We start from the raw sequence: 14959 nt of genomic DNA, 5'->3' as shown, positions 1-14959 counted from the left end.
AATTGCACAAGGACCAATATTTTTGGTAGGATAAAAGAACAAAAATTAATGATATTTAACTTATTTTTGTTTTTTTTTGTAAATGTCTTGTGCACTTAATGATGACTTTGTAGATATAATTAATATTTATGCTACAAATAATGCTTTTTGTCTTCTATAAAGTAATCATTGTGTTTATTCATTTATTTTTTATTCCTTAGGGTAATCATTATATTTTAAATATAGCTGAGAAAACTAGAATATAATTATAATTTGACATTATACTTAGGCATGTTAATTATAATTACTGATCTTGGTATTTTTGTATATTATTCCTTAAAGACCCGGGCCTTCATAAATCATTTAACATTTAAATCTTGGAGATTGCTTGGAAAACAAATCAGCTTGTTAGGTTGTATAAGACAAAATGACTTACTCTTGCTGCTAAGGTGTTTTCATGAACTAAAGGAGCCATTTCTAACTTGTCTTAAATGTCTTCTCTGAAGAGCACCACATAAACCTAAAATAGCTAATGATACCTCGTGCTCTGGAAAAGACAGTGAACTCTGTAGAGTTACTCTTATTTAGTTGTCACAGTAACTATGATATAACTATGCATTTTAGTGTTTAGTTCATGTATTTTAACCAGGAACAATAGTGTCTAAAAGCTATTAACTTCAAAATGTTTCATTAATTTCCCTCTTTAATTTATTGGAAACCCAAATATTTTCTAAGAAAAATTTGAAATACTTCTTTTTTGTCTGTGTAAAACTGAGAAGCATAAACTATGTTTTGTGGAATTAAATATTTGACATTGAATTTATGTGTTACCTTTACTGATTTGATTTGGCTCATGTTATTTTCAAAATGGAAATAGTTCATTGACCTTTTGATTTTAAAGCTACAGTATGTGTTGATTGTAAAACACATATGGAAAAATAGAAAGTTAAAGTTTTATTTGACAAAATGTACAATGTTTTCACAGCTTGTTCTGTATACACTGCTAAGTCAAGAGAGAAGAGCTGATCCAGAGGCCGGCCTACTCCTCTATCTCAGAACTGGCCAGATGTACCCTGTGCCTGCCAGACATCTTGATAAAAGAGGTTGAGCTCTTTTCTCTCAGTTTTACTTTTCTAGGTTTTGTTAGTTAGTTTGTTTTTTCCTTCAGCTTCTGGCGATTCATACGGGCGTACCTTGGAGGTACTGTAGGTTTCATTCCAGACCACCGCCATAAAGCGAGTCACAAATTTTTGGTTTCTTAGTGCATATAAAAGTATGTTTACATGATGCTGTAGTTGATTATGTGTGCAGTAGTGTTTCTCTGAAAAAAAATATATGCCTTTATTTAAAAATACTTTTTGCTAAAAAATGCTAAACATCATGGAGCCTTCAGCAAGTCATAATGTTTTTGCTGGTAGAGGGTCTTACCTTCAATTTGTAAAAAACGCACTGTCTGTGAAGCACAGTAAAGCAAAGTGCAAAAAACAAGGTATGCCTGTATTTATACCTAACAGTAGGTCACTGCACTTACTAGGCCTAGTACTAGTTTGTAATTTGTAGTTGTATTCTTTAAAAAGAATGTTAACAATATACAGTATAGCTGAAAACATTAAAAAGTTTTATTATGCAAAACTTTATTTTAATAAACTTCCTATCTTATACTCTAGATATTTATCTTTATACTCTAGATATTTATCCTTAGCATTCAACTAATAAAACACCAACTTCACAATATTTACTAGTTATGAGATTCATAGTTGAAAGAACTTAAGTGAACAAAAATTAAAGGAATTATACCAAAATGTTAACAGTGGCTATTGTAGAATAGTGAGAAATATGAATGTTGTTCTTTACTTTATGTTTTTAAATCTGAAAGTCTTACTTATGCAGTGGAAAAGATATATGATAAACTTTACTTAATTCTTAAAAAACACCCACCTTTTTATTTCCCATAGAATTATTAAAGCTAAGAAACCAGATGGCATCCTCTTTATTTCACCGTATTAACAAATCTGCTACTGGAAAGGAAAAGACAAACCTTGCTCCTTTGCCACAAATAATTGATGAACAGCAAACCTGTAAATATTGTTCACAAGTGGGCAACTGTGCTCTATATAGCAGGTATTTTTATCTTCCAAAAATATTAATTCCGGTTAAGTATATGCTCAATTCACAATCATTTAACATTGTTGACTGGTCTGGGATTGATGATTTCATTTTAGTTATTTTTCTGTGTATAGTTTCTAAAATGAAAGGGCTAGGAAAAAATAAAGAGCACACTTTATATTTTACAACAAGCCCGTTTCCTTAGGGAATAACAGAATACTTTTTAAACTTTTTCCAGAAGTGGACATTTTCATCTTGCTGCATGTTGTTTTTGGAGAAATAAAAATAATTTTAGGACTTATAGACTCTGGTTAAGAAAGATGTAGTATGGGCATTTTGAATATAGTATAACTTTTCTTAAACGATATTTCAAAAAGTCTTTCACCTCTTTGTTACTATTTTAATTTCAGGCCTTTTGTAGTTAAAAAACAGGGAAATTGATTCTTCCAGACACACAGTTTGATATGATCCAATGGACTTGTCTTGTATATATATGTTTATTTTTTTACATATGAGAAGTTTATTAGCTGTCTTATGAATAGTAATACATATTTATACCATCCTAGGCCAGTGAAAGTTTTGAAGTGCACAAACAAGTAGTTAGGTGTAAATACAGACTAGGAAACAAAATCAACTCAACCAAAATTCTAATTCAGCTTGAAAATTCACATAAAGGACTTTTAAAACTATTGTATCAAAGAGTCTTTAAATGGCAGAGGACCATTAACCATGGGAAGACTGGGCCTATAATACAAGTACATTTTTTTTGAAATCGTATGTTTTATTTTCAGTGTTTTGTAAGCTATCTATGACATTTTTGATTCTATATGAAAATTTAAAAATTAGTGTTAAGCAAAATTGATACTCCACATGATTCTCTTTGTTTTATGTTGACTTTCTTATGGTACAGAGCTAGATTTATAAATAATTGTGAGTTTGAGAAATGCAGTTGTACAAAAAGCCAAAGCTTGCTGCATAGCATACAGGAATGAAGACTAGAGCATACCAAACTTTTCGTTGTTAGGCGGATAGTCAGTGAAGGCAAAATAATGAAGTATTGAGTTTATTATGCATTTTGTTTTGTAAAAAGCCATTTGACTTGTAAAATGTTGAAATGACTTTTTTAAAAAATTAGAGGCTGTGGTTATAAGTTATGATGATTGTCATATATGTGTATTTATTTTAGAAATACCTCATTTCATAGTCAGCCAGTAAAATGTTGTATACACACCTCTGACTTGGAACTTTATCTTTAGAGCAGTTGAACAACAGATGGATGACAATTCAGTCCCGGTTGGCATGCTGCCTAAAATAAAAGAAGAAACCCAGCATCTAAAGCGTACACATTTAGAGTATTTCAGCCTTTGGTATTTAATGTTAACCTTGGAGTTACAATCAAAGGATAATAAAAAGAATCACCAAAATATATGGTTAATGCCTTCTTCAGAAATGTAAGTGGTCCATTTAATACAGTAAAACTTCAATAATTTAGATTAGTTAGTGGGATGTCATCTGGAATTCATGACAGATATAGGTTATGTAGCATGGTACAGACATGCCAAGTCCAGATGGCTGTCAATGAATTGTTTCTAAGTAAAGCACCATTGTTAGCTATTTTCAGTAGGATAAATATGCCTCAAGAAATCTTATTTTAAAAATTATTTGTAAATCCTTTTTCATCAGTGAAAAGAGTATAAACTTCATTATATCATAAGGCGGATTTTAGTGTATGAGTATAGTACAAATTAATGAAGTTTTACTTAAAATTTTAAATACTAATATTTAAAAATTTATATTTTTAGTATTTTTTGTAGTCGTTATTACTCTATATTTAGAGGAAACCTACTATGTTATTTATTCATAGGCATATGAGGGAAAAGAGGTGACACACTCTTTCAAGAAACATGCCTAATGTATATAATAATTAATGTTTTTTAAAAATTTAAATTTATTTCAGATATTAAAATTTTCTAAAGTTGGTCAATCTTGTATTTTGTGAGATTTGTTTTTTTACGTGTTCCTTATAAAGTTGCATTTTTGTATATCTTTGATAGTATTTTTCTTCATGTAATGTTTAGTTGCTTTTCATCCATTTTATTTCTTTCCAGAATGAATATTGATGATAATGTGGCTTTAGAAATAATTGGATTGTTATTTCCTTAATACTAGACTTTAACACAGGAAACATGACAGTGGAGAAAGTTTAAGTAGTTATCGATAGACTACATAAGTACAGTGAATATAATAAGTGTACATGTCAGCAAGCTTCTGAAGTTGTATAGTGTTTTAATAGTCATGCCCGAGAGATTATGAATGCTTAATACTTATTTCTTAGAAGCAGTGGAATTATCATTTTGCTTGCCATTTTAACAACAATAATTATAAAATCTTGTGTAAACACTGAAGGAAATAGGTAACTGTTTCCTTCACATCAGGTTTGGGAACAGGTTATTACAGTTTGTCTTCTCTAATGTTGTTATGCACAGGAGATGGGGTGTCCTTCAAGGATCAAGTGTCGACACTCATGTTGTTTAGAGATCCCAGCCTGTGGGTACAAGGGAGGCGCTCCCTAGTACTTGCCTAGAGGTCTGTTGGTGAGAGATTATTTTCAAGCTGATAGAATGTTTCCTTAGCATTTCTAAAACTTTAGTGTAGATTGTGGAAAACGTAAAAATGACAGACTCAGTATTAACATTAGAGTTTCCAGGGGTCAGATGAACAGGTAAATTGTGGAAAACTGCAAATATTTATATATGTGATATAAATGGAAGCGCACGCTCTCTCTCTCTCTCTCTCTCTCTCTCTCTCTTTCATAGGGAGCAGAGTGGCAGCTGCATTGGAAACCTGATTAGAAGAGAACACGTAAAGACAGTTTGCGATGGACAATATTTACATAATTTCCAATGTAAAAATGGTGCCATACCTTTCACAAATCTAATGGCAGGTGACAGAATTATTTTAAGTGGAGAAGAAAGAACACTATTTGCTTTGTCTAGGGGCTATGTGAAGGAGATTAACATGACAACGGTAACCTGTTTATTAGATAGGTAATGAGATACTTCTTTCTTTGGAGGGCGGTAACAGCTTTATTGATAAAGTATGTGATAAATCACATACCATGCCGTCTATCCACTTAAAGCGTAAAATTCAGTGATTTTTAGTATATTCACAGAATTATGCAACCATCAACAAAATCAATTTAAGAGCATTTTCATCACCCCGAAAAGAAGCCCTGTACCCTTTAGCAGTCACTCTCCCAGCCCGAGACAACCACCAGTTTCCTTTCTGTCTCTGTAGATTTAACCAGTTCTGAACATTTCACATAAATGGGATCCTATATGTGATCTTTTGTGACTGGCTTTTTTTCACTTAGCTTACTGTTTTTGAGGTTCATCTTCATGTAGTAATATGTATCAATGCTTCATTTCTCTTTTTAAAAAATTGAGCTAAATTCGTATAACATAAAATTGACGATTAACCATTTTAAAATGCACAGTTCAGTGGCATTTAGTGCATTCATGATGTTGTGCAGCCATCTCCTCTGTCTAGTTCCAAGACACTTTCATTATCCTGAAAGGAAACGTTGTGCCCTTTAAGCAGTCACTTCCTCCCTTGCCTTACCTCCAGCCCATGGCAACGACTAATCTGCTTTCCATCCCTATGGATTTATCTGTTCTTGATATTTCATATAAATAGAACCATATAGTATGTGACCTTTTCTGTCTGGTTGCTTTTCATTAGCTTAGTGTTTATGAGGTTCATCCATGTTTCAGCATTTATTAGTACGTCATTTCCTTTTGTGGCTGAATATTCTGGTATGTGGATAGACCACATTTTGTTCATTCACCAGCTGATAAATATTTGAGTTGTTTCCACTTTAGGGGCATTATGGCTAGTGTTGCTATAAATATTCACATACCATTTTTATGTGAACATATTTTTATCTCCCTGTATAGACATCTCATAGTGGAATTGCTGAGTCATATGCTGATTTAGTGTTTAACGTTTTGAGGAACTTTCAAACTGCTAAACTTTTGTTTAGTATATCACATTCCATAGCGCTGTGGGCATAGTCTTATCTAATTCTCACAACCATGTGTATAGCAGGCAGGGTAGATACTCTGTGTTAACTTAAAGCTTATTTCTCCATCTTAGTACTCTGGGCACTCACCATTTCTTTCTCCTTTATTGATTTATTTTTTTATGGAAATGTTTTTTTCCATTTATAATTGTGCTAGTATATTTATCGCAAAACAAAATGGGTTGGTTTAAAGAAAAATTTAAATAGTAGAATAGTTGCTATGAAATTTTGTGGTAGAGACTAATACCCATGTTCACCAATATCCATATTCCCTTCTTCCTGTATTCTCAGGCTTCCTTGCATTTAAGTGCAGGCAGGCATCACCATTTCTTAATGGACGGAAATGAACAACTGGGATACAGTGACTTCTGGGTAACTAATGGAAATGACGAGGCATGTTCTCTACCAATCAGTAATCCTAGTTAAGCCCTAACTAACTCTAGTCTGATTTTCATATGGGAGTATGAGCAACAATATTTGTGTTGTGTATTAGGATTCTCTGCAGTCCCTTGCAGTGTTTATTTAGGGACTACCATGTGCATTGCAAATCCTTGGGTTATAGTCTTGTGGGTAGAAAAATGTATAAACATATTTTTAGTCTAATATGACAAATGTTCCAATTGATGGGATTTAACACTAGAATAGGAGGGTCAGGGAAGGCTTTTTGAACGATCGTTCTGGATCTTTATCCTGTGGATGAATAAGTTAGCTTGGTGAAGCAAGATGAGAAGAGTGTACCAGGAAGAAAGGACATGGTGCGTAAAGGCATGATGGTGTGATATAGTTGAAGTGGAGCATGCAAGAAAGTACAAGTAATTATTTCTGGTATGTAAAAGATAAGGGAATGATTTGAGAGATCAGGTTATAGAAGGTCTTATATACCACATTAAGAAGTTTTGACTTCATTCAAATGTATTAAAGAGTTTAAAACAGAAGAATGATAGTAATCAGATAGGCTTTTTTTCTGTGGATACGCTGTGGAGAGTAGAGTTAGCTAATGAAGGTAGAACTGAGAACAGAGAAACCAGGAAACTGTTGTTGTGGCCCAGGCTAAAGGTGATTGAGGGCCGAGTCGGTTTGGCAGAGAGGTTGCAATGACTTTGAGAAGTATGTAGACAGTAAAACTGGCTGGCATTTGGAGACTGATTGGATATGCGGGTTGGGAAGAAGTTGAGGGTGAGAGAAGGATCAAGGCAGCAGTGCGGCTGCAAGTACTGTTAACTGAGGACCACAGAAGGAGGATCAGGTTCAGCAGAAATGAAGAGTTGTTCAGGTTTGAATATACTGAGCTTTCATAGCCCTGTTTTCGACCAACTCGGAAGATCTTGCTACCTGCTGGATATCCAAACCTGAACCTTGGGTGAGGAATGAATGTAAGGTTAGGCCTGAAGATATATACTTGGAATTTATAGCCATATGAAGGCATGAGACCAAAGGGAAAATGACAAGAGTACTGAGGACCAGGGAGGGGACCCTGAGGGACACCAAGGGAAAATGACAAGAAAGAGCAGTACTGAGGACCAGGGAGGGAACCCCAAGGGACACCAAGGCTTTAGGAGCTGCTAGAGGAGTGGTAGAAGGCATCAGGAAAGAGACCTGCATTCCTGGTTGGAGGAGGAAGGAGCCTTATGCCCAGGATCCTTCTGTGAGTGGTGAGCCCAGGTTAGATTTCAAGGCCAAGTGAATTGTCAGCAAATATAGGTTCCTAAATATTAACTTCTTTGACCTTGGTGCCTTGTACCCTCCCCTTCTTCCTTTTCCCATCAGTCCAGGGTCTTGTGCTGTCTTTGATTGCAAGTATGAATTAGGGGCTGATACCCATTTTAACAGTTATTCTGACCCATTTACTCTTTTAGCAACATATTTCTTATACAGACTAACTGACTATGTTAAATGAAAAACATCCATGTACATCTGTTCTGCTGTTTTAGGAACTTGTCAGTGCTCCCAGAATCAACTTTGTTCAGAGTGGACCAGGAAGAAAAAAATTGTGGTATAGATACTCCATTAGGAAATCTTTCTAAATTGATGAAAAATACTAATACCAGGTTTGTAACAGTAAATGAATCTGAATTTTACCCCACTTTCCTAAGGAATATTACTTAAAACATTTTTTTTCTTTTCAGCCAAAAACTTCGAGATTTAATCATTGACTTCCGTGAACCTCAGTTCATCTCTTACCTCAGTTCTGTTCTTCCACACGATGCAAAGGATGCAGTTGCCTGCATTCTAAAAGGTATGCTATAATCAGCATAGCATGTCTGCTTTCATTTATTTTTCCTGGTTCTATTTATTATTTAATCTATATTATAGTCTAGTGTTTTCATAATTAATACACAGTTACAGTTTTTAGACTAAATCTCTTTGGAAGTAGTTTACATATATCCTTTAACTTCACCATATTTTCTTTGAAAAGATGGGTTGAAGAAGACTTGAATAGAAATTACTTTTCTTGTAATTTGCTCATTGAAATTCAACTCTTTTTTTTGTTGTTGTTATTTTAAAATTTAAATGCAGGTTTGAATAAGCCTCAGAGGCAAGCAATGAAAAAGGTACTTCTTTCGAAAGACTACACACTCATCGTGGGTATGCCTGGAACAGGCAAGACAACTACAATATGCACTCTTGTAAGGTTATTATTCTTTTGCTTAGAAAGTAAATATTTAAATCAGTTTCTCCTTAGTTCAGAGAATGTTATGTTTGATATCAAAAGGGCTGAATTTTCGATCAAAATATCTTCATTTCAAATTAACTTTCTAGAATGACATGAGAAATATAAAAGCTAAATCACAAATAGTTGTAATCATATTGCAGATTTCTACCATTTTAGATTGTGTAGCATCTCTTTCTGTTGGTGGTATATGTATCATGATGTTTTCTTTCTCTTTAAAAAATGATAAATTTTTTAAAATTTTGGTCGAAATAGATTTTTCTTGGATTTTTTTCTATTAGTAAATTTCTGAGCAGCCTTAGAATAATCATAATGATGGCAGCAAATATTGATACTGTGTGCCAGGCTCTCATCAAAATTCATATGTACTCAATTTTATCGTCACTAATAATATTAACATTAATAATGTGATAATGCCATGTTTTCATAAAACATTTTGGCATTATAATTTAAAATACAGTATACTTGGCTCAGCTCTTAGATATGCTTTGTATAAAGTTTTCTAATTCTTTTACAAAAGTATAAGCATGTTAAAAGTTGTCTAGAATGAAAACTAATGCTGTTTTCCTTTCTCTTATTCATTACTAGGTAAGAATTCTCTATGCCTGTGGTTTTAGTGTTTTGTTGACCAGTTATACACACTCTGCTGTTGACAATATTCTTTTGAAGTTAGCAAAATTTAAAATAGGATTTTTGCGCTTGGGTCATACTCAGAACGTACATCCAGATATCCAGAAATTTACAGAGGAGGAAATTTGCAGATCAAAGTCCATTAAATCTTTAGCTCTTTTAGAAGAACTTTACAGTAGTCAAGTAAGTACAAGTATGGTATAATAATGCTGACAGTAATTTCTGTAGCCAAAATGAGGGAGAAATGGCACTCTGGGAAATTCAGTTGCATTGACCAAATTTGCATGTGATTAATTCATATAAACCACAGTTTACTAATTTATTGTTTGCTCTTTGCTTCTGAACCGAAATGAGGTTTTGGTTGATTATTCAGGGATCCCAGTAAAGGAAATATCCTGGTAAAGGAAGACTCAAAACACTTCTGATACTACCTACCTGGAATTGGTGCAGAGCCCACAGGTTAGGGGTTCACAATGCTGCCCCCTACTTCAGTTCTCAATTCAAGTCTGTGCTTCTGAACAACCAGCTATAAATGATGGTTCCCATGACCCTTTCCTTGGGTTTGGTAATTTGCTGAATGGCTCACAGAACTCAAGAAAGTGCTTTACTTACTATTACTGGTTATGTTATATAAGAAACAATACAGAAACAGCCAAATGGAAGAGAAGCATAGAGTAAAGTATGGGGAAAGGCACATGGAACTTCTTTGCCTGCGCTAGGTGAACTGCTGTCCTAGTGCTATGTGTTTACCAACCCGTAAGCTCTCCAGACCCATTTGTTTAGGGTTTTTTATGGAGATTTCATCATGTAGGCATGATTCATAATTGGCTATTGGTGATTAGCTCAGCCCCTTTCCCCTTATTGGAACTAGAGGGATAGGTGGAGCTGAAAGTTCTAATCTTCTAATCACATGGTTCCTCACATGGTTCCAGCTGCCTTTCTCAGTCTCCTCACTGCTGTAAACTCTGGTTTGGTTGAAAAGGATGCTTATTATGAATAGCAAAAGATATTCCTCTCACTCTTACCACTCAGGAAATTCCAAGGGGCTTAGGAGCTCTGCCAAGAACAAGGAGGAAGACCAAATATATATTTCTTGTTATATTACAGTATTATACCTACAAAACTGTTAATCAGGATTTTTTAGTGAGTTTGAATTACAAGCAGAGGCGTTTGAACAGTCTTGTGATGGATATTTCTAGGCTTTGATATAGAACTTAATTTACATTTTATTATTTAATGTCTATATGTTTTTATTGGGAGGTCTTAACTGATATTTTTGTCTTTAAAAAAATCATCTAAAATAAATTAGATTTTATAGACTGTTCCTTCAACTCCTTTGTCTAATATCTATGCCAAATACTGAAAAATTTTGAAGTGGCTAAGACATATGTTTAGTTGACTTTAAAAAAAATTATACTTTTTATTTTGAAATAATTATAGATTCACATGCAGTTATAAGAAATAATACAGAGAGATGGTGTATACCCTTTGCCCGTTGGTAACATTTTGCAAAACTATAATAACATATCACAATGAGGATATTGACACTGAAGGAGTCTAGACACAGAATAGTTAGTTCCATTACCACAAGGATCACTCCTGTTACACTTTTATAATTAATTACACCCACTTCTTTCCTATCTCACCCCTGATAACCACTTACCTGTTCTCCATTTCTACAATATAGTCATTTCAAGAATATATAAATGGGATTGAACAGTATGTAACCTTTTGGGATTAGTGTTTTTTACTTAATGCTCTGGAGATTCAGATTGTTGCATTATCAACAGTTTGTTCCTCTTTATTGGTGAGTATCATTCAATTGTATGGCTGTATCACAGTTTGTTTAACCATTCACCCATTGAAAAACATTTGGATTGTTTCTAGTTTTTGGCTATTATTAAAGCTGCTAAAGACATTCATGTAAAGGATTTTTTGTGAATGTAAGCCTTCATTTCTCTGGCGTGAAATTTCTGGGTCATTTGGTAGTTACATGTTTAGCGTTTTGTTTTCTTTTCTTTTTTTTTTAATCTACCAAACTGTTTTACAAAGAAGCTGTAACATTTAAAGTTCCCACCAGCAATGTATGAATGATCCTTGTCAGCATTTGATGGTGTTACTATTTTTCATTTTGGACATTCTGATAGGTGTATAGTGATATCTCATTTGTGATTTTAATTTGCATTTCCCTAATGGTTAATGGTGTTTTCATGTGCTTGTTTGCCATCTGTATAGCCTCTCCAGAGAAATGTCTCTTAATATCTGTTGCCCGTTTGGATTGTTTAATTTTTTTACTGCTGAGTTTTGAGAGTTCTTTATATATTCTAGATATTAGTCCTTTATTGGAAATGTAATCTGTGTATATTTTCTCACTGTGTAGCTTGTTTTTCATCGTTATCACAGGGTCTTTCGTGGCAGAAAAGGTTTTAATTTTGATGAAGAGCAGTATGTAATATTTTTACTTTTAAGCATTCTGCTTTAGTGCCAAGTCTAAGAACTCTGTCTAGCTCTAGATGCTGAAAGTTTTTCCTATTTTTTTTTCCTAAAAGTTTTACACTTTCATGTTTTACATTTAAGTCTGTGACCAGTTTATTTTTGAATAAGGTGTCAGATTTAGTTCAAGGTTCATTTTTTCACCTATTAATGTCTAGTTGCTATGGCACCACTTCTTGAAAAAACCTTTCATTCCTCTACTGAATTGCTTTTTCACCTGTGTTAAAAAATCCATTGGGTATATTTGAGTGGAAAAATTCTCAACACTATACTCACAGACGAAATTCAGCAGCATATTAAAAAGTTTATATACCATGAACAGGTGGTGGGATTTATTGCCATGATGCCAGAATCATTCAACAAATGAAAATCAATTGATATGGGACTCTATCCTTTCACTTTCAGCATGCCTATGTCATTAAATTTCAAGTGACTTCCTTGTAGAAATTCTATAGCTGGGTCATGTTTTTTATCTACTATGCTGGTCTCTGTTTTTTGTTTGTTATTTGTTTTTACTTGTTATCTTTAATCTCTATCTTTTAAAATGTACATGGCATATAGATCATTTACATTTATCACACTTATTGATGCATGTTAGGGCTTAAGTCTGTCATTTTTTCTGGGGTTTTTTTGTTGTTGTTGCTCTGATTTTTTTCCTGTCTTATGGATTACTTGAACATTTTTAAAATTCTGTTTTGATTTGTCTATAGTGTTTTGGTGCATCATGTTGAATATATTTTTTAGTGGTTGCTCTAGTTATTACATTACATATACATAACTTACAGTCTATTGGTGTCGTCGTTTTACTAGTATAAGGGAAGAAACCTTACTTTCATTTATATCTCTTTATCTTCCCCTGTTTATAATTGCCCTTGCCTTAAATATTTCTTCTATATACATTTAGCACTATATCAGACTGATATAATTTTTGCTTCAACCATCAAACATAATTTGGAGGAGATGGAAAGGATTTTGTATTTATCCATAGTTTTGCTTACTATGTTTTTTTTCCCTTCCAATATTCTGAGTTTCCATCTTTCACCGTTTCCTCTCTGTTTAGAGAACTTCCTTTAGCCACCCTTTTAGGGTGGTAGGTCAGCTGGCAAAAAATCTCTTACTTTTTTCTTCAGTTTGAGAGTATCTCAATTTCCCCTTCCTTCCTGAAGGATAGTTTTGTTAGTTACAGGATTCTGGGCTAATCTTTTCTTTTAGTTCTAGAAAAATCTTCTGCCGCTTCCTTCTGCCTTCTATGGTTTCTGATGAGAAATATGCTGACATTTAAATTAGAATGTTTTTCTCCTATAACAAAGTAATGTTTTTTTCAGACTACTGTCTGTATTTTTTTTCTTTTCTTTAGTTTTTAGAATTTTAATTATAATGTGTCTTGTAGTAGATTTTTTTTCCTCAGCTTAGTGTCTCTTTCCAAACTTGGGACATTTTTAACCATTATTTCTTCTAGTACTTTCCTCCCTCTTCTAGGACTGTGAGGACACAAATGTTAGATCTTTTGTTATGTTTTATGGGTCCATGAGGCTTGTTTATTGTTTTTTTCAGTATTTTCTCTCTTTTTCTTAGGCTATAATTTCTATTTTTTTGAAATTAAAAAAATTTCAATTGCAGTTGACATTCAATAGTATATTAATTTCAGGTGTACAACATAGTGATTAGATATTTATATAACTTATGAAGCGTTCCCCCTGGTACCATACACAGTTATCACAATATTATTGACTATATTCCCTATGATCTACTTTACATCCCCAGGACTATTTTGTAACTGCCAATTTGTACTTCTTAATTCCTTCCTCTTTTTTACCTAGCCCCACCCTCAATAATTTCTACTTTTCTATGTCTCTGTTCACTGATTCTCTCTGTCCCATTGTTGAGCCTATTCTGTGTTTTTAAAAAATTTTGGTTATCGTATTTTCAGTTCTGATATTTCCATTTGGTTCTTTTATCTTTGCTGAGACTTTCTATTTTGTCAAGACTTTCTATGTTTTCATTTGATTCAGCTGTGTTCGTAATTGTTCACTGAAACATTTTTATCATGCTGCTTTAAAATCTTTGTCATATAATTCTAACATCACTGTAAACTTGGTGTTGGCATCTCTTGTCTTTTTTCATTTAGTTTGAGATTTTCTTGTTTCTGTGTATAATGAGTGATTTTTGATGAAACCTGAGCATTTTTGTACTATGTTACTTAAAACTTCTGTTCTAGCTGCCTTCCTTTGACACTACTCCAGTAGAGCAAGAGTAGGTATGCCACCTCATTACTAGCAGGTAGGACTTGAAGTCTTGATTTCCTATTCGGCCTCTTTTAACATACCAGGTGTTGGCTCCTCATTACTGCTTGAAACTCCCCAAGCAGTTTCCACTGGCATTGTGGGTGGGGGCTTATTACCAGTCAGCAAGGATGAAAGTCCTGGCCCCCTACTTGGCCTTCTCTAACACTACCCTGGTAGGGTATTGGGGAGCCTTATTATAGCTTTGGGACGGTTGCAGTGTAATTTCCCCATTCTGCCTCTGCTGGCATTGGTTATGGGAGGTCACAGTTTTTTCTATGGTGTTTGGCTAGAGTAGAGTGATTCTTTCGGCCTACTAGGCTTTCTCTTTCTTGTTCTTTTGGCTTTTGTTGGAACTTTTATAGGTCTGTACCCATTGGTGTTCTTGGCTTGCTAGCTTCCAAATCTGGGATATATGAAGCAAAAAGAAAACTCAGGGAACAAACTATTATGCTGTTCCTTGAGTCCCAGGGTCCCTAGTTTGCCAGCCTTCTCTCCACCTTTCATTTTTCTTTCGTAAGTCATATATAGTGGCCAGAGTTTTTAGATGTACTCTGTGGGAGAAGTAAGAAAAAGTACTCCATCTTCCCAGAAGTGAAGTTCTACTTGACATTTAAAGAAAAATTTTATTAACTTTCTGCCTCTTGAATGTTTCAGATTTCTATTTGGAACGATCCAAATTTGAGCATTGTTAAAAGTATCTGGAAATTTTACTTG

General features: G+C 33.9%; 1 protein-coding gene across 2 annotated transcripts in view; it reads left to right on the top strand.

Annotated features, from left to right (window-relative positions):
• Window positions 1-14959, top strand: part of DNA2 (DNA replication helicase/nuclease 2) — a 33215-nt gene that overhangs the window by 12436 nt on the left and 5820 nt on the right. For both annotated transcript variants that reach the window (XM_011372143.2, XM_011372142.2), the window contains exons 7-14: window positions 965-1082; window positions 1935-2100; window positions 3342-3536; window positions 4902-5132; window positions 8098-8214; window positions 8293-8402; window positions 8684-8793; window positions 9426-9650. In XM_011372143.2, coding sequence (XP_011370445.1) covers window positions 965-1082; window positions 1935-2100; window positions 3342-3536; window positions 4902-5132; window positions 8098-8214; window positions 8293-8402; window positions 8684-8793; window positions 9426-9650 — 1272 coding nt within the window. The remainder of the gene's footprint in view (window positions 1-964; window positions 1083-1934; window positions 2101-3341; window positions 3537-4901; window positions 5133-8097; window positions 8215-8292; window positions 8403-8683; window positions 8794-9425; window positions 9651-14959) is intronic.

The sequence above is a fragment of the Pteropus vampyrus genome, unplaced genomic scaffold (genome assembly GCF_000151845.1).
Source record: "Pteropus vampyrus isolate Shadow unplaced genomic scaffold, Pvam_2.0 Scaffold202, whole genome shotgun sequence".
Taxonomy (NCBI): domain Eukaryota; kingdom Metazoa; phylum Chordata; class Mammalia; order Chiroptera; family Pteropodidae; genus Pteropus; species Pteropus vampyrus.
Note: the sequence above shows the minus strand (reverse complement) of the source record. Positions and strands in the feature narration are given on the sequence as shown.